General features: G+C 37.1%; 1 protein-coding gene across 6 annotated transcripts in view; it reads left to right on the top strand.

Annotated features, from left to right (window-relative positions):
* The window catches only part of PDE7A (phosphodiesterase 7A), a 122,425-nt gene that overhangs the window by 63,896 nt on the left and 31,167 nt on the right, over positions 1 to 27,362 (top strand). For all 6 annotated transcript variants that reach the window (XR_012514032.1, XR_012514031.1, XM_003935532.4 and 3 more), the window contains one exon: positions 959 to 1,042. Coding sequence is in view for 4 of the 6 variants with exons in the window: in XM_003935532.4 (XP_003935581.1) it covers positions 959 to 1,042 (84 nt within the window). In the remaining 2 variants the exon portion in view is untranslated. The remainder of the gene's footprint in view (positions 1 to 958; positions 1,043 to 27,362) is intronic.

Here is a 27,362-nt window from a genome sequence, read left to right as displayed (position 1 = left end):
AATTTGGAAGCTATAAAAATGTAGTGTGAAAAGCACTGTTCTTGAAACCCATGGAGCTAGGTTTAAATCCTGGCTTACCCTTTGCACTAGCTTTGTGGCGTGGAGCATGCTATTTAACTTCTCAAAATAAAGTTTTTGAATCTAAAATGAAAATTAAGATTCCTATCTCTGAGGGTTGATTAGAAAAGAAAAGAAAAGAATGCCTGTAAAACACAAAAAAGTGTCTAGAACATGGTTGCTATGGTTATGTTGCTGTATAGAGAAATAAATCTGGAAGTAATGTGGGCACATGTAGGAACAACACTGAGCTTATGAAGACCAAAGTTTAAGGCTCAGCTAAAGGCCTTGCGTGCACCCACTGTCAGTGAGAAAAGAGTGATTAATCAGATTGACTTTACAATAAAGTCTTTAACATTTAACGTTTTTATACATTTATGAAATTGTAAACTGCTTGAAAATAAGTAATACATTTTATGTTTTTCATGTCCCTTTTAGCCCATAGTATAGTGCTAGGCACAGAGTCAGCTCTTAATATAATATATTGCTACTTGCTGCCGCTTTCTTGAGTTTTGTGCTGAAGATTTTCAACCTGCTGTAAAGCAGATACTGTTTTCCAATGGCCTTTTTTTTTTTTTAAGTTGCTCGTGTGAATAATATGTTAGGTCATCTTATACACTTGAATCATCTTTCAGAAGTCTAACTTATTAAAATATAGATTATTGTAAATATTATTGTAGGGGTAGATTTTTTAAAAATCCTATTCATTCAGCCTTACAATTCATTACTGAGATTTTGTGAACCCTTTCAAATAAATCAGCTCTCAACTACCTGGTTTCACATATATCATCAGTGGACTGTTACTTATGAATATGATACCACATGGACCTTTGTTGCATACGGAAGCTTCTTCCCGAATGACAACCTTATAAACTTATGTTTTATTCTTGATTCTGTCCAGGAGATGTACGTGTAAGGAGCCGAGCAGGATTTGAATCAGAAAGAAGAGGTTCTCACCCATATATTGATTTTCGCATTTTCCACTGTAAGTGTTGGTAGACATGAAGTTTAGACTTTCACTAAACTTTAACTTTTAATAAAATTACATTGTTTTCCAAGGGAAGAAAAATACCAGAAAGAAACTTTGTTATGTTTGGAATGTTTTTAAAAATGAGGTCATGTAAATGACACTATTTCTTGGTAACATTAGTAAATGCTTAGAGACAGAAGAGGAAGATACTAAAATATGAAAGTTGATAATAGCTTTTCTCCTTTCTAATTTATTACACTGTTTTTTTCTTTAAAAAGTTTTATTCCAAGTGGTTTGTCTTTGCTACTTCAAATAAAATGTTTTTGTGCAAATGATATTTTATGAAGGTATTTCAGTAGTTTAACAAGGTGTTATCCTTTAGGTTTATTTGAAAATATATATCACCTTTAAAGATGCTTGGTAGAATGCCTATTTCAAAAACAAATATTCTATGTGGATCTGGCCTGTAATAGAGGGAAAGGGAAAAAACAGAAAATACTGAACATATTAAATCTGTTTCTGGAGGAGTTCAACTTTCACTAATGTTGGCTAAAGTAATTTGGATTGATACTCTTAAAAAAAAAAACTATTCAAAATGTAAAAGATGTGTATGTATTCAAATACTGTGTGAATGCTATTGAGGCAGAGAGATAAGCCCAGCACTTCAGGCCACTTTTCTCCTTAGTAGCATGTGCCGATTCTGGGAAAGGTGGAGAGAAGATGAGCAGAGCTTTTTATGGACACTTAGGGCTAGAGAAACAAAAACAGATGTTTACAGCCCAGCAAGGTTGAAGGATTGGTGCTGATAAACCACTCAGGCTTAGGTTGGAATCCTAAAGTGCTATGCCTTAGAAATAAATCCCGACTTTGAAATATCTCACTTACCGAATGCGTTAAGGTGATCTGTGACTCATGTTTCTAGCCACCTGCAGGACAGAGATGTTACTCATCCCTTAAGTTTGCTAGCTGCAAACACACCCCTGGGACATGTCCTAGGCAAAGACTAGTCAGGGCTTTGCATTCTTGAGACATCAGTAAGAATGTGCAGGAACACTCAGGGCCTCTGAGGAGGATTACCTCTCCCGATAACAAATGACCCTAAAACTTATTGGCATAAAACAACTATTATTTTTAAGGCTCTTGATTCCAAGAATCAGGAATTCAGTCAGAGTATATCAGGTTTGTCTTGCCTGTGCCCTACAGTGTCTTGGTCTTTGATTGGAATGGTTTAGACAGCTAAAAATGGCTGGGATAGTGGCACTGGAGCCTTGTGTCCAGGGCCTTGGTCCCTCTCATGTCATCTCCTAGGTCTGGAGCCTCTAAGATGGCTTCTGCACTCTTAGGTGTGGTGCCAGCGTTTTTCTCTCTCCGTAAATGGCAGTCTCAGGGAAGTCTTAGGGCAGTTGGACTAATTACATGACATCTGCTTTTTCCCAGAGCAAGCAATTCAAGAAGGAGGTAGTGTGGGGACTCAGAGTGTCTGAAGATCTGGGCCTAGACCTGGCAGAGCATCACATTTCCATATTCTGTTCATTAGCTGTGTCACACAGCTTGCTCAGAGTCATGGAAAGAAGACACAGCCCTCTCCCTACCCCGATTGTCAAAGGGTACAAGGTCAAAACCTTTTTAATCTCCCATTCTTTAATCTGGCACAAAATATTTTGAAAAGGTAATTAAGATCCCAGAAGGAGAGGAAAGGGGAAATGTAGCAGGAGCAATCTTTGAAGAAATAATGGCTGAGAAATCTCTATAAGTTGATAAAAGACATTGAAGCACAGATTCAGGAGGTGGTATAAATCTCAAGCAGAGTAATATTAAAAGAAAATCACACCCAAGTGTACTGTAGTACAACTATGAAAACCAAAATCAAAGAGAAAGAATTAAAAGTAATGAGGGGTGGTGGACTATTACTTTCAAAGGAGCAATTATGAGATTGCCAGAAACAGATTTTTCATTTTCCACAGAAACTAGAAGGTAGAAGGCAAGGAAAGATAACTCTGATGTGCTAGAAAAAAATAAACTGTCAAACTAAAAATGTCATTGTCATCCACAAACTCTGAAAAGGACACACTTCACAATTTATTATGTAAGCGTAGCATGTAATCTTGATACTACAACATGACAAGGATATGCCAAGAACAGAAAATAACAGCCAAATCGCTCATGAATATAGATGAAACATTCTAAATAACATCTTACCAATTATATCTATAACACAAAGGGAGAATAATATGTTTTGACCCAATTTGTATTTTTCCAGGAATATAGGGTTGGTTTAACATTGAAAAATCAATCAGCGTAATTCACTATATTAATAGAATAAAGGGGAAAAGTTATGGATAGGTTAATACGCTAATGCTGAAATGGCAGTGCTAAATGCCAGGATGACCAAATGCTAAGAAAAACATTTGATAAAATTCAACATTTGTTCTTCCTTAAAATTCTGAGCAAGCTAGGAACAGAGAAAAACTTAAACAGTCTGAAACATTACCTGCAAAACTAGCAAACATCATATTTAATGGTGCAATATATATATATATATATATATATATATATATATATATATATTTTTTTTTTTGAGACGGAGTTTCGCTCTTGTTTCCCAGGCTGGAGTGCAATGGCGCGATCTCGGCTCACCGCAACCTCTGCCTCCTGGGTTCAGGCAATTCTCCTGCCTCAGCCTCCTGAGTAGCTGGCATTACAAGCACGCACCACCATGCCCAGCTGATTTTTTGTATTTTTAGTAGAGATGGGGTTTCACCATGTTGACCAGGACGGTCTCGATCTGTTGACCTCGTGATCCACCCGCCTCAGCCTCCCAAAGTGCTGGGATTACAGGCTTGAGCCACCGCGCCCGGCCTTAATGGTGCAATATTAAAACATTCTTTCTGAGATGAGAAATTAAGAATATCTTTCATCATCTTTTCTATGCAGTATGTCAGAGATCCTAGCCAGTATAATAATTCAAGAAAAAGAAATTAAAAGTGTAAGAATTAGAAAAGAAAAAGTATCATTTATATAGATGACATAGTTATGGTCTTAGAAAATTGTTAGGATTAATAAGTGAATTTAGCAGGTTTCCTGGATACAGAGTATGTAGTTGTATTTCTGTAAAGTAACTGAGAAAATTGAGATAATATATAATTTGAATTTACATAAAAAATATCAAATATGTAGGGATAAATCTAAAGATATGTATAACTCTGCATAGAAAACTAAGACATTACAGAGAAAAAGTAAAGATAAATAGAAGTATATAGACCATTGTTTATGGATGGGAGGAGTCAGTATTTAAAGATGTCAGTTTTTCTTCTTTCCTAAGTTGATCTATCTAGGTTTAGTGAAATCACAGTGAAAATACCAGCAGTAGTTTTGTTTTTTTTTTTTTTAAGTAAAATCAACAAGGTGATTTTAAAACTTACACAAAAGTTGAAAAAGCCAAGAATAGCCAAGACAATTAGGAAGAAGAACCAAATTATAGAGTTTACATCTCATAGATATCAAACTTATTATAAAAAATTAAGTCAGGGTGATATTATTCAAGGACTGACAAATAAAGGCATACTGTAGAATCCAGAAATAACCCACACGTATATGGATATTTAATTTGTGACAAGTTGGTAATGCAGTAGGTAGAAGATAAATAATGCAATGGGTAAAAATAGTAATTTCACCAAATCAAGTGGATACCCATATAGGGGGAAAAAAAAATGAATCTTGGCCTCTGTTCACACCATATATTTTAAAAAGCAACAACAACACATTTTGATTGATAAACTTTGCCAAATTATGCTGATAGTTCAGGTAGGATAAGGAATGCTAAATCAATAAGATTGACTTAGCAATGTGGACATGGTGGTAGTGGAAGCCTGAAATTAAAGCGAATTTAAGAGAGAACAGAAAGATGGGAATTAGATATAGCAAGGACAGACAACTCTTTAAGAAAATTTTGGTGCAAAGAAAAGGGAAGAAACGAGAGGCAACTGACAAAGGAAGTAGGACACTGAAACTAGCAATTAACAGCAAAGCTAGCAAACAAAAAATCCTGGTCACCTAGAAATTTTTCAAATTCTGAAATAAATACTTATTGGGTCAAAGAGGTAAACCATAAAAAGTTGATAATGAAAGACTATATATGAAAACCTGTGAAATTCAGCTAACATAGTGCTTACAGGAAAATTCATTGCCTTAAAAATACTACATGCATAAATGAGAAAGAATGAAATAAGTCAACTAAGAAGTCAACTCAAAATGTTAGAAAAATAATACCAAAATACACCTAGGATAAAGTAAGTAGTTGGTAAAGATAAACAGAAATCAAGGAACTAGAAAACTAAAATAAAAGTAGAATTCTATGGCCGGGTGCCATGGCTCATGCCTGTAATCCCAGCACTTTGGGAGGCTGATGCAGGCGAATCACAAGGTAAGAGCTCGAGACCATCCTAGCCAACAACATGGTGAAACCCTGTCTCTACTAAAAATTAGCCGGGCATGGTTGTAAGATGATGCCAGTGCACTCCAGTCTGGTGTAGAGCGAGACTCCCATCTCAAAAAAAAAAAAAAAAAAAAAAAAAAGTAGAACTCTATAACTAAGAGCTGGTTGTCTGCAATAAAACAAATAAGTTGCGAGCTAACTTAATCAAAGTCTGAATGGAGCTAATATGCATACACAAAGTAAAAAATTAGAGAGGAAAATACCACAGATAAGGAGAAAATAAAAGAATCAAAATGGATTACTTTACTTGACCCCAAAAATATATTTGAACACTTGTATGATCCAGAAAATTTTCTTTAAAATTGCATTTTATCAAAACTGAATGTAAACATAAATTAATTCAGCAATACTCAGTGTGTCCTCTGGGATCCTCAAGACCCTTTCGGGGGTCTGTGAGGTTAAAACTGTTTTCTTAGTAATGCCAAGATGTTATTTGCCTTTTTCACTTTTATTCTCTCTCAAGTATACAATGGAGTTTTCTAAGGCATGACTGTGTCTCAGTACATACCATGTATTAGCAGATATGAGAAACAGCCAAACATTTCTCACTAAATTTTTCTTTGTTTTGGACAATATGGTTATTCTTAATAAAAATGTTATTTATGTTAACATGTTACAGGTTTACAGTAATAAATATATTTTTAAAAACTAGCCATTAAATATTTTCAAATAAATTTTGTTTTGTATATTTTTAAATTAACTAAATATTTAAATAATAAAATTTTAATTTCTATGTGGTAAATATTGATAGCTGTAACCTGCATAAAGTTATTGGGTTGTCAGTAATTTTTAAGAGTGTGAGAGTCCTGAGAATGAATGTCTTAGAGAAAGTTGCATAAGAGTTACCTCTCTAAAAGCCTGAGGACCAGGGATTTTACAGGCAAATTATTTAAGATCTTGAAAAGATTGGTGATTCGTTTCAAAGCTCTTTGAATTTTCAGATTACAAAAAGGGAACCATTCAGAGTAACTTTATAAACCAAATGTAACTTTTTAGAAGTATAATATTCTCACTACAAATGTCAGTACAAAAAAATATTTTTAAAATACTAGCATAAAGATTTCCAACAGCATGAAGGAATAATACTTCAGCCATAGTAGGGTTGTCTCAGGAGAGGAAGCAAGGATGATTTAATACATAGTTTTTTTCTGCAATAATGTAGCAGAAATGGTAACACTGGTTGCTTCCAGGATGGAAACTGGTGGCTCGAGGAGATGGGAGGGGCAAGAAACTTTATTGTAGACCTTTTGAATTTTGACTCAATGTGAATGTATTGCTCATTGGAAAGTTTAAGTAAAAACATTTTTTGATGTTGGAATAAATAAGGATTGACTGTGGGTAAGGAAATCAGTAAAAAGTCTAAATTATGATACTTGTATAAAGAAAAGTACAATTGTTTTGGAGTCTGCAGCCTACCCACTAACTTACTGAATTTAGTGAAATAAGAGAATTTGAAAAATATAATTGTTAGAAGTTTTAAATAGGGGGCATAAAGGGACTTTTTGGTGGTGGTGGTGGCATTAAAATGATTAGATTGTTAGAAGTATCTCTAATGAAATTAAAATAGGATGCATAGTATCTAATTCACTAGGAAACCAGGAGCAAATAAAATAAATCTAAAAGACAAGATAGGAAAAGACCAAACACATCAGTGTTACTAATAAAGATAAATGGGTTAAATGTTCCTTTTAAGAGATAAAGAAGCTGAAATTGGATAATAAATGAAACTTAATGGCAAAAAATGGTTCAAAATAACATGAAGCAGAACCAGGCTTGCGGTTTTAGTATCTATACTTATATCCTGATCCACTGATTTGGAAGCTTTGTAGTATGGTATTTAGAACATTGGAGGCAGCTCAGTGTTAAGAGCAGCAGATTATCCTCTCGATCTCATCATGCTGTTCATAAAAGGTGACAAATGTGTAAGACTGTGAGTTGTAGTTGAAAATGGACTGTTGCTATAGAATTGGTCCTGTAGTTATTACAAAACAAGAATATGTCTGTTTAACCCACCACGGTAATATAATTTAGAGGGGTTTTTTTTTAATAGAAAAAAATACATTATTCTTTGCTGCTTTTAATAGGTTCTGCTTATCACACAGCTTGGAATTCTTTTTGAAATTGTAATCTAGTGTGTTTTTTGAAATGTGATCTAATCAAAGAAATGAGCACATGCTCCTGCTATGACTAAAATCTGTTAGCCATCTTCAGGCAGGCCTTCCTTTATTCCACTGACTCCTCTGATTGTCCTAAACATTTGCCTGAACTTTTTCTCTACAGGAGTTAGTTTACAAAACTTTTCTTTTTTTTTTTTTTTTTTTTTTTTTTTTTTTTTTTTTTTTTTGAGACAGTCTCACTCTTTGCCCAGGCTAGAGTGCAGTGGCTTGATCTCAGCTCACTGCAGCCTCTGCTTCCCAGGTTCAAGTGATTCTCTCACCTCAGCCTCCCAAGTAGCTGGAATTACAGGCACATGCCACCACACTCAGCTAATGTTTTTGTATTTTTAATGGAGATGGGGTTTCACCTTGTTGATCAGGCTGGTCTTGAACTACTGACATCAAGTTAACTGCCTGCCTTGGCCTCCTAAAGTGCTGGGATTACAGGCGTGAGCCACCTCTCCCAGCCAGTTTAACCCTAGGCTCGAGTTTATGCACAGTAAAGATCTGCCTTGGACTTAATGAACAGGGGGATTATCCCTCTTTTCTTTCCAGATATGAATCTTAAGGTTTCTTCCTTGTGGGGTATTTCTTTTCTCCCTTGTACTAGTAGAAGAGATATTTATGTGGAGGCAAAGTTGTTCTTTTTTACCCCTCTTTTCCATGAAGTTCCTTGGATTAGGACACCTGTGATTTATGCCACAAACCCATTCACTTCCTGTTGTCTCAGACTTGGCAAAGGTACAAACACTAAAGCCACCTTGCAGGATGGGTTCAAACCTTCAGAGGTACTGAAGCTTTGAAAGACTGTAGTATGTCCTCTACTGTATATAATTAAAAATAAGACTGTTTCTCCTATTGATACAAAAATTTACATACGTGCTGAAATAAAAATAGTTTCTAGGTGTTTTGATTGAAGAATCAAAACAAATTAGATATGTGTATTAAATTCATTGAAGCTAGAATTTTCTGTGCTTACAGCTCCTCAACCCACTTATTTTGTGCACCTCTTTACTTTTACCCCAAAATCACTGTTAATTTTCCTGTTGTAAAATTGTCTGTTTCTGTTCTTTCAATTACTTAAATCCAGTCTCATTAAATTCTTTGGATTTTTATATGCTAACATAGCCTGTCATATTCATCTCTTCTCTGCTTCCTTATCTCTTCTCCTCCTTAAACTAATCGTTTATCACCGCTGCCTGAGGTTATTCTTGTATTCTTCTAACTAACCATTATCCCTGCTTTCAGGATATCTGTCCTTTGTTTCATTCTTTCCCTTTTTTTTGAGACAGAGTCTCGCTCTGTTGCCCAGGCTAGAGTGCCGTGGCTCGATCTTGGCTCACTGCCGCATCCACCTTCCAGGTTCAAGCGATTCTCTTACCTCAGCCTCCCAAATAGCTGGGATTACAGGCACCCAACACCATGCCTGGCTAATTTTTCTATTTTTAGTAGAGACAGGGTTTCACCGTGTTGGCCAGGCTGGTTTTCAACTGCTGACCTCAGGTGATCCACCTGCCTTAGCCTCCCAAAGTGCTGGGATTACAGGCATGAGCCACCATGCCCAGCCAGTATGTCTTTTCTTTGATCCATCCTCTACCCTTTACCCAGGGTCAGTTCTTTTTAAAGAGAGAGCTTAAAATATGGAGGGAGATGAATATCAGCATGTTAAAGACATATGATATTAGTATATTAAAACTATTACTAATAATTTTGTTTATTTCTTCTATGTGCTGTATCTGTGAGGTGCTGCTGAATTTTTTTTACATACTGTAATAGTTTTAACTTGTTTCTGGAGTATAATTTTCTGCATGTTGAACATATTCTGTTTACTAAATTTACCTAGAAATTACACATCTACATTACAGTATCAAACTTTTAGGATTTTTTTATATGTACAGTTTGTTATAAGCAACGTTTGGGTTTACATTATGAAGACACATTATCCTGTGAACCAGCTGACATCCAAGATACCTGGCCAGTTAAGGAGCAATTACAGGTCCCAAAATTAACAAGAACATCGACTATTTTATTATGTATGTGACACAGTCTTTTCTACCATGAATTATTGTGGTTCGGATTGTTATTGTCATAGTCCTTATTCTCTTAAGGCCTATAAATTTATCTTCACAATAGGATTTTCTATAGGCCTTCTTGGCCAGCAGATTCTGACTTTTTGAGTCTTTTCTGAAAGGGTATCAAGAGGCGAACGTAGACAGTCAGTTGAGCACAGAAACATTAAACACCAGAAACAATGCTCCTCACATCTAAACAAATTTCTCTCAAATTTAGAAACTTAATAAGCTAAGGATCTGGTGGAAGAAGTTCAAATTGTTACAGACTTTGTGGAGGGCAGTTTGGTAATGTGTAGCACCTTTAAACTTTTTTTCTCTTTGATTTCACCACTAGAAATGTATGCAAAGGGAATAATCATATATAAATGTTAATGTATGTGCAAAGACATACACTTTGGCCTTGTTCATAATAGGAACATGTATTAAATTACGGTATTATTCACTGAAGTGTTTAGAGGTTGATATGGCTTAGCTGTGTCCCCACTCAAATCTCATCTTGAATTGTATCTTCCATAATTTTCATGTGTTCTGGAAGGGACCTGGTGAGAGAAAATTGAATCACAGGGGCAGTTTCCCCCCATACTTTTCTCTTGGTGGTGAATAAGTGTCATGAGATATGATGATTTTATAAGGAGTTTCCCTTTCGCTTGGCTCTCATTCATTCTTGCCTGGTGCCATGTAAGACATGCCTTTTGCCTTCTGTCATGATTGTGAGGCCTCCCCTCTTATAAACTACCCAGTATTATCAGCAGCAGAGTAATATAGAGGTGAAGGACTAGAGTGTTTATAACCTACCCTCAAATGTTCAGAACAAAGAGTTAGGTCACACACACACACACACACACACACACACACTCACTCTACAAATAGTAAGACAAATGTTAACAGTGCATATCTGAGTAAAGAGCATTCTTGGCTGGTGTGGTGGCTCACGCCTGTAATACCAGCACTTTGGGAGGCCGAGGCAGCTGGATCACCTGAGGTCAGGAGTTCGAGACCAGCCTGACCAACATGTTGAAACCCTGTGTCTACTAAAAATACAAAAATAAGCCAGGTTGGTGGCACGTGCCTGTAATCCTAGCTACTCGGGAGGCTAGGGAGGCTAAGGCACAAGAATTGCCTGAATCTGGGAGGTGGAGGTTGCAATGAACTGAAATCACACCACTGTGCTCCAGCCTGGGGGACAGAGCAAAATTCCATCTCAAAAAACGAAAGCAAAAAAACTCATCTCTAGTCTGCTCTAAATTTGTCTTTAAACTTAATAAATCATTTTTTAGTTGCACATTATTTTTAACTTAGATACTAATATCTTTAAACATAAAAGAATTATTATAATTCCTGTCCACATCCCCATTAGAAAGTCTGATGTGTTCTTTTGAAAGATTCTGGCATGATTATTACATAGTAATGGAAATTGTCAGCTTGACAGTTCTCTTCATGGAATTTGCCAAAGCTCATTGACGTCATCCAGACTGGAGGGCTTGGTCTCTGCCAACATCCGACAAGATGTAATACAAGGAATATGTTTCTTTACAGTGTTTCTCATGGCCACACAAATGCAGTTTTTTCCATTTTCTTTTTGCTCTTGGGACACAGTACTGTTCAGTCCATGTAAGTGTGTTTCACTCATAATCATGAGCTCTGTATTCCTTTTAGCAGTTTACTTCATCCCATGCTAGGGCGGGGTGGGGGGGCTGGGGAACCTTTCAAGATATTTACACTGTAGCCTAAAAGCTCTTAACTTCAGGCTTTTAGTTTTATTCATCTTTTTATTCTGGTCTCTGGCCCCTGCTGGCTCTTAGTAGAGACCGAATATATTTTTCTTGCATTGAATTGACTGTGGTTATATATCTCCTACAGTTAGATTTTATAGGGGTCTGTTTGTAGTTCTCTCCATATAATCTGTATTAACTGTTAACCAAGTTCAGGTTAACTTGCCGGCCTGTGCTTATAGCTATGATACTGTAGACTAAGATCTTGCTGCCTTTCTGTTGAATCACGTGTCTCATGTTGTCTTTATTACAGTGTACGAAAGCCTACAGAATTTTCCCTAAATTTCCCTTAGTTCCTCATGTACATTTGATTTAAAGTTGTTTCCTGTTTTTCTTATAAGACTGTATTAGACTTCGATTATTTGTTTCATACTTAGTTGTATTATCACATGAAAGAACATGTTTCATAAAAGCTTATATCATACTGATGATATTGTCTTAGTTTATCTCAGTCTTTAATGTCTAGTAACTCCCATAAAGGGCAGATTCTATTTATTTTGAAGCTTTTAGTTCTTTTCCTTTTTAGGTGTACAAACTGCTCAGCATTTCTGTCAGCCATGCAGTTTTCTTCATTACTGTATTTTTCTCTTATCTTAACTTTCATACTGTACTGCATGGTCATTACTCTCCTATTCACAAGCATACTTTTTTCCAGCCATTATCTGTTTGGTCTGCTAAAGCAGCTATCCATCATTTGTAATTTAGTCTCATTCAAACTCGAGCTTGCCAGCTTGTGCTTGTAGCTATGGTATTGTAGACTAAGATCTTATTTGTCTGGAGGGTCTATTAAATTGTAGTTTGTTCCCAATCATTCATTTCTCCTGAAATCACGTCAGGTTGTTTCAAAGCCAGCATTTCTTTAATAGTTCATGGCGCTATCCCAGGAAACAATAATTCCATGTCCCTTTTCCTGTCTTTTCTGTCACCCGTACTCCTATCTCCTTTCAATTATAATTCCTTACAAAGTGGTGCTTGTAGAGATTAGCACTGCTGTATTGAATTGTATTAGGAAACAGAGGATTCTGCCCCATGTCTGTGTAGTTTTTTTTAACTTTTATCTAGTTTCCAGGTGGTTCAGAAGTACCTACGTTTGAGAACCACTAATCTTTGTTTCTTGTTTGTCCTAAGGTTGAAGGAACAGAGTGTTTTGTCTTATAAATACCTTCCCTAACTTGATAGCATAAATTACGATACTGACCGATATGTATTGAGCCTTAATACAATTTAATGGTAGTTTAATTTTACTTGTGCTTTGGGAATTTGTTGAAATTGGAAATTCAGCTTAAGGCTTTATTTTGTATGCTAAGTTTTGAAGGAAGTGCATTAAGACTTTGTGTACGTTCTTTTTCATTTTTCTCAGCTTACTTTAATAAGGGAATTAAGGATTTAATGACTGAGAAGCTAGGCTATGTTCAACGTCTTGAGTTTCAGCATAAGAGGGATCTGGTATATCCTATATCTATAGGATCCTATATCCCAGCTCTGAAGAGTAATCATGCCTAATCCCTAACAATAAGAGGAATCTTTTTATAGGGTTTTATATCTCCTATTTTATTAAATTTTTTCAAAGTGAACATTGAATTCTGCATAATTTAAAAATTAGATCAATGTTATATGTATAACCAATAGAATTGCTTAAGGGAGGAAATATTGGTTATACATATAACATTGATCTAATTTTTAGATTATGGGTGGCTAATTTATTTCTTTGGTTCATACTGAAGTTTAAGCTGTATATTCATTTTATATATACACACACATTCTCTCCTCCCTTTCTCTCCTTCTTTCTCTCTCTCTCTCCTTTCACACACACACACACACACACACACACACACACACACACAGTTTTATACAAATATAAAGAGATGGAGTCTCACTATGTTGCCCAGGCTGGTCTCGAACTCCTGGGCTCAAGCAGTCCTTCCACCTTGGCCTAACAAAGTGCTGGCATTATGGGTGTAAGCCACTATACCTGGCCTTTATATTCATTTTAAGGTAATGAAACTATGTGCATATTTTGAAATATTTTCAGTGTTTCCAGTTATTTCTGCAGTACATAGTTTTCAGGATGAAGTTATACTGTCATGAAAAATAAGTCTGGTTTTGTTAAAATAAATAAATAGTATGACGTATTTAAAAATGCTTTATATTCATAATAATGACCATGTCTATTAATTTTAAGTATTTTTTCTTTGCCAGAAATGCACAGACATACTGCATATATTATCTAATTTAATCTTTATAGCAGTCTTGTGAGGCTTATTTTATAAATGAAGAAACTGAAGATTAGAGACCTTAAATAACTTGTTTAATGTGACAAAACTAGTAAAAGTGGCAGACTTGGGATTCAAACTCAGATGTGTCTAATTCCTAAACCCCTATGTTCTCATGTAGTTTGCTGCTCTGCCTGTCCCCATCAGCACATGCTGCTCTGCTAATGACCATTGCTCCAGACACCTAGCTTATTTTCCTCCATTCATTCATGCATGCTAAATGTAAAAGTTTTTCTAAGAAAATGAGTCCCATAGATGTAGGATAAATGTAATTACCCAGATACCACTCCTGTTGTTTACATAGCATTTTAGATACTACTCCTGTTGTTTTTGAGGGAAACCAAGAGAAAGAAAGGAAAGGTTAGAATATAGAACACTTTCAGGTTTGTTTTGATACCAGCACCATTCATTACCTTGCCCTAGACTAGAGTTAAAACCTTATAGCACTGAATTAAAAAAAAAATTCAAACAATAATGCATAATTGGTAACTACATTATTAAGGTGACAGATACAGTGGCTGCAGGGCTCCCTCTTGTGGACTATTAGAGCAAGTAGTGGTCTGGTTGCAAGAGCCAGAGGCTTTTCTGTTAAAGGCCTCTTTTGTGACATCGGTTGTGGGAAAACAGGAATTTGGGTGACAGAGAACAGTCTGTGGAAGAGTCAGGAGTAACACTGTTCTGGTTATGTTGGGTCTCCAGCCCTTTTGTTTCCTTGACCTGTGGCTTCTATTTCCTGTCTACTTTCTAACATGAGACCGGAAAAGCAAGAGAAAAGCATGTCTTTTACATGAGCCTGCTATCCCATTTTTAATGATTTGGCTTAGAGAAGCTAAGAATGGGGGACTGGAAGTAATACCCGTGATCAGTAAGTCACAGTGTTCATTTAGTTTTGGCGGAGGCTGGTAGTTCGTTCATGGTCACATAGTGAGGTAATGTGATATTTTAGAAAAGAGCCAGCAAAGCCAACTGCTCTTTAATAGTAACTTGATTAATTCACTGAGCCCTGTTGGGTTTCTAAGCTGGATTGGAATGTAGGTAACCATGTAAACTAGCACAAGCCTGGCACTTAAAATAAATAGTCTAGGCTTGATGGAAACGGAGCTTTAATAAAGGCACGTTTAATCTATTGTGTATTATGCTGTGAAATAAATAATAACATGTCATTATTATTGTCTCATGTCACAGAGTGAGCTCATGAGAATATTGGTAAAAGGGCCAGGTGCAGTGGCTCACGCCTGTAATCCCAGCACTTTGGGAGGCCAAGGGTGGATCACAAGGTCAGGAGTTAAAGACCAGTGCGGCCAACATGGTAAAACCCTGTCTCTACTAAAAATATAAAAATTAGTTGGGCATGGTGGTGCATGCCTGTAATCCCAGCTACTTGGGAGGCTGAGGCAGGAGAATTGCTTGAACTGGGACCTGGGAGGTGGAGGTTGAAGTAAGCAGAGATCGTGCCAGCGTACTCCAGCCTGAGCTACAGAGTAAGACTTCATCTCAAAAAAACAAAAACAAAAACAAAAACAAAAACAAAAAAAATAATATATATATGTAAGAGAGTCAAATTTTGTTTGGATGAAAGTACTAGTTAAATTCTTATGGTCATTCTTGCTTGTTCCCAGTTCCTCATATATCCCTCTCCTGTATTCCTCAATAATGCTAATTATTCAACTTGATATCCTTTTCTCTCTGTAGTGGCCTCTATTGGCTTTCTTCACTCAGGTTTCTCTAACCCACTGACAAAACATCTGGGTACAGCCTTCCCAGCACTGCCCTTCTTTCTTTCCCAATAACAGGAGTCTACAGACTTTTCCAAAGTAAGAATTTTATGTGTAATTATGCTAGGGAAACAGTGTCTGTGTGATGAGGGGAGTGGGGTGCAGGGAGGAAACATGAAGAAACTTAAAATTTCCAACAATCCTAAAGTGATCTCATATTTTATCCTTGATTTGTAATTCCCGATCCCTCTTCTTAGGTCATATTTTGGAAGCAATTCTAGGACAGTTCTGGAAATCTCTCTAATTTTCGTTGAGAACTTTGTCTCCAGTTTGGCATGGTTTTCAGACACAATTGAAGTACACTCCTGTTCCTTGTTCTGCTTGTGAAGATTCAAAGGGAATCTATTAGGTTGTGTACAAAAATGTGGTTATAAGGATCTTTATTGCAGAATTGTTTGTAAGCAAAATAAAAGTTTGAAACAATTTTGCAGCAAAAAGATTAAGTGAATGATAATTTCATACATTAGACTAATACATGGCTAGTAAAAATGATGTCACATGTATTTATTGGCATGAAATGATATTTGATAGATTCTTTTTTGTTTTGTTTTGAGGAATCTCACTATGTCGCCCAGGCTGGAGTGCAGTGGTGCAATCTTGGCTCACTGCAACCTCCACTTTCTGGGTTCAAATGATTCTCCTGCTTCAGCCTTCCAAGTAGCTGGTATTAACAGGCGCCCACCACCACGCCTAGCTAATTTTTGTATTTTTAGTAGAGATAGGATTTCCCAGGCTGGTCTCAAACTCCTGACCTCAAATGATCCGCCCGCGTCAGCGTCCCAAAGTGCTAGGATTATAGGCATGAGCCACTGTAACCAGCTGTTAATTTTTTTTTTTTTTGAGACAGAGTTTCGCTCTTGTTACCCAGGCTGGAGTGCAATGGCGTGATCTCGGCTCACTGCAACCTCCGCCTCCTGGGTTCAAGCAATTCTCCTGCCTCAGCCTTCCGAGTAGCTGGGACTACAGGCGTGCGCCACCATGCCCAGCTAATTTTTGTATTTTTAGTAGAGACGGGGTTTCACCATGGTGACCAGGATGGTCTCGATCTCTTGACCTCATGATCCACCCGCCTAGGCCTCCCAAAGTGCTGGGATTACAGGCGTGAGCCACCGCGCCCGGCCCAGATTCTTACATGAAAAACAATACTGTTAACTTTCTCAGATAAAAGAAAAATTATATGTATATGTACATATAGAAACTAATTCTTTAAAAAAAAATCTAGAGTACCAGGGTGTTAACAATGGTAGTTTCTAGACACAGATAAGTTCTCACATGTGACCTTTCCCCATTCTCAAACCTAGGCTGAGCAGAATAGAGGTTTTGGGGTGTCTCATCCCAGAAAAGACCTTTAGGCAAAAACTTCTTTTAAAGGAAAGCGGTGAATACCATTCAAAATGACAGAGTAAGAATCTCCAGGGGTTGGTCTTTCCACTGAAACAACTACCCAATTAGAAAGAATGACCAGAATCTACTATTTCAGCACTCTGGGTCCTGATTGGACACTTAGAACCACCAAGAGAGTGCTTAATGAAGGTAGAGGCCACTGTTTTTTTTGGCAGGATGGCTTGGGTGAACCAGTGACCATCCCCCATTCCTCAGCCCCGTGTCCTGTGGGGTTATGACCCATATACCTGCAGTATCTGGCTGAAACCAGGGTGGGCAGTGGGGACCTTGGTGTTCTAGTTAGTCCGGCGGATCCCTGAGGGATTGATGCAGATGTTTCCCCAAGATTTGGCCCTCTTGGCTGCAGGGTTTTCCCCCAGTGACATCTATCAGGAGGTTTAAGGAGATAGTACTCTCCCGACCCCCTCACCCCCATTTTGGAGCCAGACAGTTAAGGAAATCTGTGCCAGATCACTGGATGACTTTGGAGATAATGGAACAGAAACTTCAGTGATTTCATACAAGGAATAGAAACCAGCAAACAGATAAGCAAAGGCAAAGATAGTTTAGAAAAGTCATAAAATGCAAGCAAGTATCCCCATGTGCCTCCCTGAGGTCCATGGAATGAGTGGATCTAGGGGTGCTGCTGCTGAATCAAGACATGTTCCTTTGCCCCCTCTCAGACACATAATGGCGGTAAGAATGGTTCTGTTTCTCTGGAAGAGAGACAGAGTGCCTGTGGCTATGGGACAGATTCCATGGTCAGAAGGCCCTGAGAATGGCAAGTGAGACTGATGCTGGTAGCCCTGGGACACATGGGATAGACCTGATTCTGGAGTGGGCTTTGCTTACCTGTGAAAGATGCAAATCCTTAGAGTGCCATTAAAGAGCTAGAACAGAAGAAACTGCATGGATTTGGATGGAACATACTGTACAGCACCATAATGTTCAGCAATGGGCAGACAGATAACTTCCTCAGAGTATAGTTTGAAAGATAAGTAGAACTGGCAGTTGAAACACTGTCTATAACAGAGGGAGATGAAAGCACAAAGGGCTGGCTTACTCACCGTCACGAGTGTGTGCTCACATTCAGCATGAGTGGGACTAAAGGGGTGTACCCACAAGATTTTTGTCTGTTTTTCTGGTTGATCTGGTGAAGAGGTGTTGGGGAGGATGCTGTTATGACCCTAAATTCTTGCCAAGGGAGAAGTAACACTGGTATAACAACTGTAGTTTTTCTTTCTTTCTTTCCCAAATCACCTAGAAACGTCTTTTTTTTCTTCTACCTGATACAGTAGTCCTAGGACTACAAGTGCTGGAAGCAAGGATTATTTCTAAGCAAGAAAGTGTAACTATTTTTAAGCCTTATGTCAGAATTCCTGAGGGCCTAATGGTGGATTGTGCCTTCACCCCATCTGGCAACATTGGGGCTGAGAGTGAATACAACTGTAATGCCTAGTGGTAAAAATGGCTCACTAGTTCAGAACCTTTGTAACCCTACCCTCTGTGAATGGGAATGGACAGAGGGAAAGGTGCTTGCTAGACCAGTATTACAACCAGCAATCTGAACCAGCACAGAGACTAAACTTAATGCTCCTTACAAATGTGGAAACATTTGAGTAAAAATAAATGACAGGTGAAGAAAAGGAGAAAAGGAGAACTAATAACTGAGGCTAAAAAAATGAATAAATGGGTTATAAATTGAGGGAAATCCAATATTACATTATAAGTGTTAGAGCAGGAGACAGCATTACCTCTTAGCTCAATTATTCCAGATGCCTGAAAGGATAACGCTGTATGTTTGCCAAGACTACTCCTGCTTTTGGAACCTGACAAGATCTAAAAAAAGCCTACAAACCTGAGTCTCCCTCACCCTGGGAGACAGTCATGCACTATGATGGACTGGACTAATTATTACTAATTGTGTATATTCTTTTGATGTAAAAGATCCATGTTCGAAAACTGGGGGATGGCCTGCAGTATTATATGTTTTTGTCCACAATCCAGCTCGTAACTTCCATAGCTCTTGTTTCAGTCTTCTGTTATAATGTTGAGTAGGTCAGGCCTCAGGAGCAGGCCTCAGGAAATACAATTTCTCTGATCTTCTCTTGCCCTCCTTTCACCTGCCCCAAGGTAGGACTCTAATGTTTCCCTACTTTTCTGATTATGGGCCGTAAGACCTTCCCTAGAGAGAGTCTTCTGCTATACCCTAGGGGAAGGAATACTGACATTATAAAGCTTACATGAAAACCCAAGAGGACTGTGTTCAGGGAGCTTCCACATAGCTGAACACCTGCAGGTTTCTGGAGGGTGGTGTGACCAGGGAGGGCATGGAAGCTCTGCACCCCTTCCCCATACCTTGCCCTATACATCCCTTTATCTGTATCCTTATAATATCCTTTATAATAAGCCAGCAAAGTTTTAAAAAATATATAAAATGCATGGCTCCAGCCTACAACAAGCAAAAATAAACAATCCTGGAGGAGTAAAATAATTCAGTTTCCAGAGCTTCCCCAATGTAAAACTCAGAATGTTCAGTTCCCAACAAAAAAATACAAAACATACAGGAAAATATAGCCCACAGGAAAAAAGAATTTGATACAAACCACCACAGAGGAAGCCCACACGTTGGAATTACTAGTCAAAGATGTTAAATTAACTATCTTAAATGTTTACTGAGCTAAAAGAAAACATGGACAAATAACTAAAAACAAGGAAAACAATGTGAACAAACAAGAATCTCAACAAACATATAGAAATTGTGAAAAGGAACCAAACAGAAATTCTAGAATTGAAAAGTAGAATAACTGAAATGAAAAATTGGCTGTTGAAATCTTTGAGCAGGCAGAAGTAAGGATTAGCAAACTTGAAGGCAAGCCAGTTGAAACTGCCTATTCTGAGGAGTAGAAAGAAAAAAGAAGAGAAATGCACAGAGCCTAAAAGACTGGTGGCACCGTGAAGGCTACCAATACACGAATCACTAGAGTCCCAGAAAGAAAAAGAGGCAGAAAAAATATTTGAAGAAATAAACTTCCCAAATCTGATGAAGACATGGATATACATATCCAAGAAGCTCAGTAAACTTCAATCAGGACAAACTCAAATCCACATAAACACACTGTAGTCAAATTGTTGAAACACAAAGAGTAAGAATTTTGAAAGCAAGAGAGAAGCAACTTGTCTTGTACTAAGGATTCCGGATAAGATTAATAGCTGATTTCTCATTAAGAATCTTGGAGGCCAGAAGGGAATAAAACTAACGTATTGTCAGTCCTGAAAACAAAAAACTGTCAACCACGAGTTCTAGATTTGGCAAAATTATCCTTGAAGAATGAAGGAGAGTTTTAACATATTTCCAGACAAACAAAAGCTGAAGGAGTTAATTACCAGTAGACCTGTCCTGTATAAGAAATGCTAGATTCAGCACAGTGGCACGTGCCGGTAATTCTAGCTGCTCGGGAGGTTAGGGTGAGAAGATCTCTTGAGCCCAGGAGTTTAAGGCCAGCCTAGGCAACATAGTGAGATCTCCATTTCAAAGAGAATAGGAAATAGATGCTAAAGGTAGTTCTTTATGATGAAATAAAAGGGCATTAACAGTTACCCAAAATCATAAGAGGAAATAACACTGGTAAAGGTAACTACACAGGTAAATATATAAACCAGTATTATTGTATTTTTGGTTTGTAACACCTCTTTTACTTCCTACATGGTTTAAAAGGTAAATGCATGTAACAATAATTATGTCTGTGTTAATGGGCACAGTCATACAAGATGTAACTTGTAGCAACAACAAGAGAAAGGGAGAGGACTGGAGATGCACAGGGGCACTGTTTCTATACTATTGAAATTAAGTTGGTATTATTCAAACTAGGTCTTTATAATAAGGTATTAATTGTAATCCCCAAGATAACTACCAAGAGAATTTAAAAAATAATCAAAACAGGAAAGAAGGGAATCAAAATGATGTACCTAAAATATATATATATACAGTACTAAATTTTGAAAAGGAAATAATGGGCCAGACACGGTGGTTCACGCCTGTAATCCCAGCACTTTAGGATGCTGATGGAGGTGGATCACCCAAAGTCAGGAGTTCAAGAGCAGCCTGGCCAACATGGCAAAACCACCATCGCTACTAAAAATATAAAAACTAGCTGGTTGTGGTGGTGCACACCTATAGTCCCAGCTACTCAGGAGGCTGAGGTAGGAGAATCACTTGAACCCGGGAGGTGGAGGTTGCAGTGAGCCAGGACCACACCCCTGCACTCCAGCCTGGGCAACAGAGCAAGACTATCTTAAAAAAAAAAAAAAAAAAAAAAAAAAAAGTGAAAAAAAACTAGACAATAATGAATGGAAGAATTAAGGAACAAAAAAGACATATAGAAGGCAAATAACAAAATGGCAGAAGTAAATTCTTTTTTATTGAAATTGCATTAAATGTCAATGGATTACATTTTTCTCTATTTTATTTATTTATTTATTTAGAAACAGTATCTCATTCTGTTGCCCAGCCTGGAGTGCAGTGATGCAATCTCAGCTCAGTGCAACATCTGCCTCCTGGGCTCAAGCAAGCCTCCCACCTTGTCTCCAGAGAGTAGCTGGGACTACAAGCATGCACCACCACACCCAGCTAAATTTTTTTCTTTAAAAGCAGAGATTGGCAGATTGGGTTTAAAAAAAAAAGATGACTGTCTGTATGCTGTATTAAAGAGATTCACTTCACTTTAAATATAAGGACACAAAAAGGTTGAAAGTAAAAGAAGGAGAAAGGAGATACGTGATGGTTAATACTGAGTGTCAACTTGATTGAAGAATGCAAAGTATTGATCCTGGGTGTGTCATTAGGGTGTTACCAAAAGAGATTAATATTTGAGTCAGTGGGCTGGGAAAGGCAGACCCACTGTCAGTCTGGGTAGGCACCAGCCATCTAATCAGCTGCCAGCATGGCTGGAATATAAAGCAGGCAGAAAAACATTAAATGACTAGACTGGCTTAGCCTCCCAGCCTACATCTTTCTCCTGTGCTGGATGCTTCCTGCCCTCAAACATCGAACTCCTAAGTTCTTCAGTTTTGGGACTTGGACTGACTCTCTTTGCTCCTCAGCTTGCAGATGTCCTGTTGTGGTACCTTGTGATCATGTGAGTTAATACTTAATAAACTCATTTATATGTATATATATATGTGTGTGTGTATGTGTATATATATATATACATATATATATATATATGTATATATATATATCCTATTAGTTCTGTCCCTCTAGAGATCCCTAATAAAATATGCCATGCAGATAATAACCAAAAGAGATCTGGGGTGACTAGATTATTATTGGCAGACAGTATAGACTTTAAGTTTTGAATAAAAGGTTATGACATAAAGAGAATTGTATATTGACAAAAGTTTCGCTCAAGCAGGAAGATATAATTATAAACATATGCATATCTAACAATGGATTTCCACAATATATGAAGCAAAATTTTAGAGAACTTAAGAGAGAGATAATTCTACAATAACGAAGACTTTAATAATCCACTTTCAGTAATGGATGGGATAATCAGATAGAAGATTAATAAGGAAATAGAGCACCTGAATAACACTATAATCCAGTTAGAGCTACCAGAAACAAAGCACTCAATAGCAGAACACAGATTCTTCTCAAGTGCACATTGAATAGACCATATGTTAGGACACAAATCTTAATTATTTTTAACTCTTGGGGGTGGGGGAGGGCTGGTTGCTCACCCTGAAGTACAAAGCTAAATATTTCACTTTCCACATCTGGTCTAGGATGTAGGTTAAGCAGGGTTCAGTGCAGTCTTTCTGGGCCCAATTTGGTTTAGAGAAATAGCAGAGGCATGATCATAAGAAGTAGTCTATCTCATTGGCAGAGAAGGAGAGAGCCATTTGGGTAGTAGAGCTCAGAGGGATTTCCTTTGCTCTCTCCCAAGACCTCCCTTTTATTCCCATTAAGAACTTGGTACAAAGAGTTGGCCCAGGAAAATACAGCTTATTCAATAATGACTTTTATAAAAAGAAACTGGCACAGCAGATAAGTAAAACATCGGAAAAGAGTGGCAGAACTTCATGACAGAAGAGCAGTTAATGGAGAAGTGCTGCTGCCATAGAGCTGATGAAAATCGTGACTAAATTTCCTACCACTCAAAAAATTAAATGATCCCAGCACTTTGGGAGGCCGAGACAGGTGGATCATGAGGTCAAGAGATCGAGACCATCCTGGTCAACATGGTGAAACCCCGTCTCTACTAAAAAAAAAAAAATACAAAAAATTAGCTGGGCATGGTGGTGCGTGCCTATAATCCCAGCTACTCAGGAGGCTGAGGCAGGAGAATTGCCTGAACCCAGGAGGCGGAGGTTGCGGTGAGCCGAGATCGTGCCATTGCACTCCAGCCTGGATAACAAGAGTGAAACTCCATCTCAAAAAAAAAAAAAAAAATTAAATGAAACAGTAGCTTTACCATAAAGCACAAATTTAAGAACTCAGTGAAGAGATGATAAGACAACAAAAGGTCATGAGTCAAATGAAGAAACGTGAACATTCAGAATCAGGAAGTAGTAGAAGTAAAATTTAAATATGTCATAGAAAGGAAGACAGATTTGGGAGGTGACAAGGTAGAATCTATACTAAATACAGTAATGGATATAGTGAGTAGAAATGAGAAAAGCAAACAAATAGTTAAAAAGAATTGGAGAGAAAATGAGATGGAAAACAGATTAAGGTGGTTCAGCATAGAGTCTCTGATTTTAAAAAGCTAAAATAGTGGAACAGAGTAGATATTTAGAAACATAATTCAAGAAAACTTTCCAGAAATAACAGAATATTTAAATTTGCATATTGAAAGAACATACCAGGTGAAAATGACCCAGAATGGTTAACAGTGAGATAGATCTTAGTAAAGTAATTGGACTTCAGAGAGAAATAATTCTGTGGGTAGCCATACCAAAAGACCTAGTCACTTATAAGGGAGAAAATAATGAGTTTGCCTTAGATTTTGCAAATTTTAATGCCAGAAATAATAAACCAATACATTCAAAGAAATTCAGGAAAGGAAATGAGCACCAAGAAAGACCAAAGACTACTGAAAAAAAAAATTGAACATTCAGTAATGAGTGAAATGTATTGCTGTGAAATAATTTTGCTTTTATGAGCACTTGAGGAAACTATAGAGAATGAACACAAGCAAACAAATAACTAGGAAAATTAAGATAAAAGGACTTGTATTAATGAATGTATTCAATTTCTAGAGCTAAGCTTAAAATGAAAGTAGAGATTAGGGTGAAAGGAAAAAAATACACACTAGTAACTAACAATACTGGAAGAGGAAGGGGGAAAGAAGATGGCATATAGAGTGATTCCTCATGTGCAATAACTGAAAGTTAAAGGATGGTATCTCAAGCTGACAAATCAAGTAGTAGAAATATAAGCATATTTAACAAAACAAAGGTATTTTTGCAAACTAAAACTGGAACAATGCCCTTCAGTAGAGGACTGGTTAAATAGATTACGGTTCATCTGTATGATAGAATACAGCCTTATAAAAGAATGGGGAAAGGTATCTTTGCACTGACAGGGAGAGTGATCCATGATAAATTAAAAAGCAAGATGCAGAACAGGTTGTAAAATATGCTACCATTTATGTAAAATAAGTAGAAAAATAATATGCGTTTCTATATATTTAACTTTTTAAAACTCAGGAAGGATACAATAGAAACTTCAAGATAAAGTTTACCATTTTGGGATAGGGCTTGAGAGTGGTTGTATGGGGGACACATAGGAGGTTGAATTTTTCATTGTTATTTTCTTCCCTCTTCTTATTTTTGACACATGTGCATGTATTACATATTCAAAAATTAGATTAATGAAGAAAATCAAAGCAGACATCTCCTGTAAGTTCTGGTCCTATATTAAATCGTAGACAAAACTTTGAGGTAGTTTTAGTTGGCATCTCTGCAAAATCTCATGGATTTTCTTTCTTTTCCAGAATATAGTCTTGTTAAGTGTAGGCTTCCTATATGAGGCCCTCAGACCCTGTAGATGAAGAAAACACTTTTCTTTGAATGACCTGCCATTCATCTAGACAACCTCCTTGTCCTTTCTTAATTTGTGTGTGACATAATCAGTACTTGTTAAGGATGGTTCTGTATAATTAATGAAGGTTCATTTCTTAACCTGTTATGTGTCTTTATGTGATTAGTCTTGGAGGGCATTGGGCTTCCATGATGAATGGTCATTTCCTTGTGAGTCAATATCTAATACTCATTTGCAGCCTAACTTGGTCAAAATAGAACTCTTGATAATGAATCTTAACTTCAGGGCTCTGTGAAACAGGAAACAGATGATTTTTTTTTTTTTTCCGATTAAGGAAAACGAGACATCAGAAGGTTGTGACTTATCAGAAGTTACCCAGAAAATAAGAGTTAGGCTGGGGAAGATACAACCATGATTTCATGGATGGGGTCTTGGCTCCCAGACAGTACCAACTGACTTAACCGTTGATACTGTGTATCCTGCCATGGTGATAGAGCACAGTGGATTGAATTGTTGGAGTTTCCCCTTCATTTTTGGGACCTTATGCAGTTGTCCTTGCAAACAGATTCTCAAATTCACACACATATGCACACGTACATACACACAATGTGATTCTAATTCACACACATACAATGTGATCCTAATACACATACTCTTTCTCTCTCTCTCTCTCTCTCTCTCCCCCCCCCTCCATCTCTTGGTTTCTGTCTCTCTCTCTCTCTCTCTCTCTCTCTCTCTCTGCATTCCTAATTGCCAGCAATAAAATTGTTACCTTTTGTGTGTAATTTAAGATAAATCAAAGGGAATGCTCATGAAGTGGTACTCATTACTGTGAATTCTGCTGTAAGTTACTTTTTCATAATAAATACATTACAAGTATTCTGCAACATTTTCTAAAATTTTTCTAAATGCATTGGCTCTAATATATTAATTGTATTGTGTTTTTACCTTGATTTCTAAGGCTGTATTTGTAAAATGGAGATGATAGATAATCTTTGCCTTCTTCACAGGATGGTAATGATTACTAAATGGGATAGTGGATGTGAACATACTTTTGTAAAACTGTAAATTGCTTTACAAATACAGAGATGGTAGTGCTAGTGTTACATTAATTAGATCTTACTGCCTCTCCATGTATTCATGCCATGCCATTCTGTCCCTAGCGGATCCACTTTTTTCTAGTAATAAAATTGTAAGAGTCCATTATATACTTAACATTCCTTTGCATTAGCTTTTTCCCTTCTGTTTCTTTTTCTGTCATACCTTCATCTGAAGTAAAGACTATTTGAATAATGATGTACACAGATCTTTGTGATGAACAGTAAATAAACAATACTGTAGATATAATTTTAAAACCCTTATGAGTAAACAGGCTATGTAAACAGACCTGTGTTTTTTAATCCAGGTGTCACCCTATGTTGGCTATGTGACCTTGGGAAAGTTATTTAATCTCTTGTAGGTTCAATGTTCTCATGTGTAAAGTAGGGGATAATGTTTATCTTCTGAAGTTGTTGATGACTAAATGAGATTCTTTTTACAGAGCACTTGGAACATTGCTTTCATAGAATGTAATCTACCCTAATATCTTCAAACAGACCCATTCTAGTTTAAACATAATCATCACTTGATATTAATAGTTTTTACTATTTTGGTTCTGGTTCTTTTTATAAAGTAAATTACATTGGTAAAGATCAGAAATTTAAGATTCACAGTTGTTTTAGATACTTGCCATTTACTCACTGGCATGAAAAATGGGAGAAGTAAATCACATAACAGTGTGCATTATTTTACTTGTGGCTTATTTGTGTGTATAGGAACCTCAAAATGCCTCAGATATTTTTTAAATAGTATGCATTTATTTAATATATTTTACAATTACCTGCTATATACTTTGTATTACTATTAGGCTTTGGAATACAGAAGTGGAAAAGATAGTTGATGTCTGTATTGGAAGTCATCATTTGTTCAAGGAGACAAATAAGTAATTATAAGATCAGAAGTACTATAATAGCTTTGGGAAGCCAGAGGGGTGCTTCCTGCCCCTTCAGGATAGGGACAGTGTCTTGAATGTGCTTCCCAGGGAAGGTGACACCTGAGTCAAGTCTGCAAAGAGCCAGACTTGGAATGTGAAGCCTTCTCTTCCAGGCTAAGGAAATGAAGTTCATATTAAGATGATGAAGAGCCATTAAATGCTTTTATTTAGAGCAAGCTGAGCAGATTGAGAATTGCTGATAATTACCTGGAAGCACACCTCCAAGCAAGGGGAGCAACATCGATTTTATCATCCTCGACATTCCTTCCATTTAACACCTGCTCCGTCTCTGACTTCTGTATACGTTATCTCATTTAATGTGCACCCCTT

This window comes from Saimiri boliviensis, chromosome 15 (genome assembly GCF_048565385.1).
Source record: "Saimiri boliviensis isolate mSaiBol1 chromosome 15, mSaiBol1.pri, whole genome shotgun sequence".
Taxonomy (NCBI): Eukaryota; Metazoa; Chordata; class Mammalia; order Primates; family Cebidae; genus Saimiri; species Saimiri boliviensis.
The sequence above is the reverse complement of the archived record's forward strand: the minus strand, read 5'-3'. Positions and strand labels throughout refer to the sequence as shown.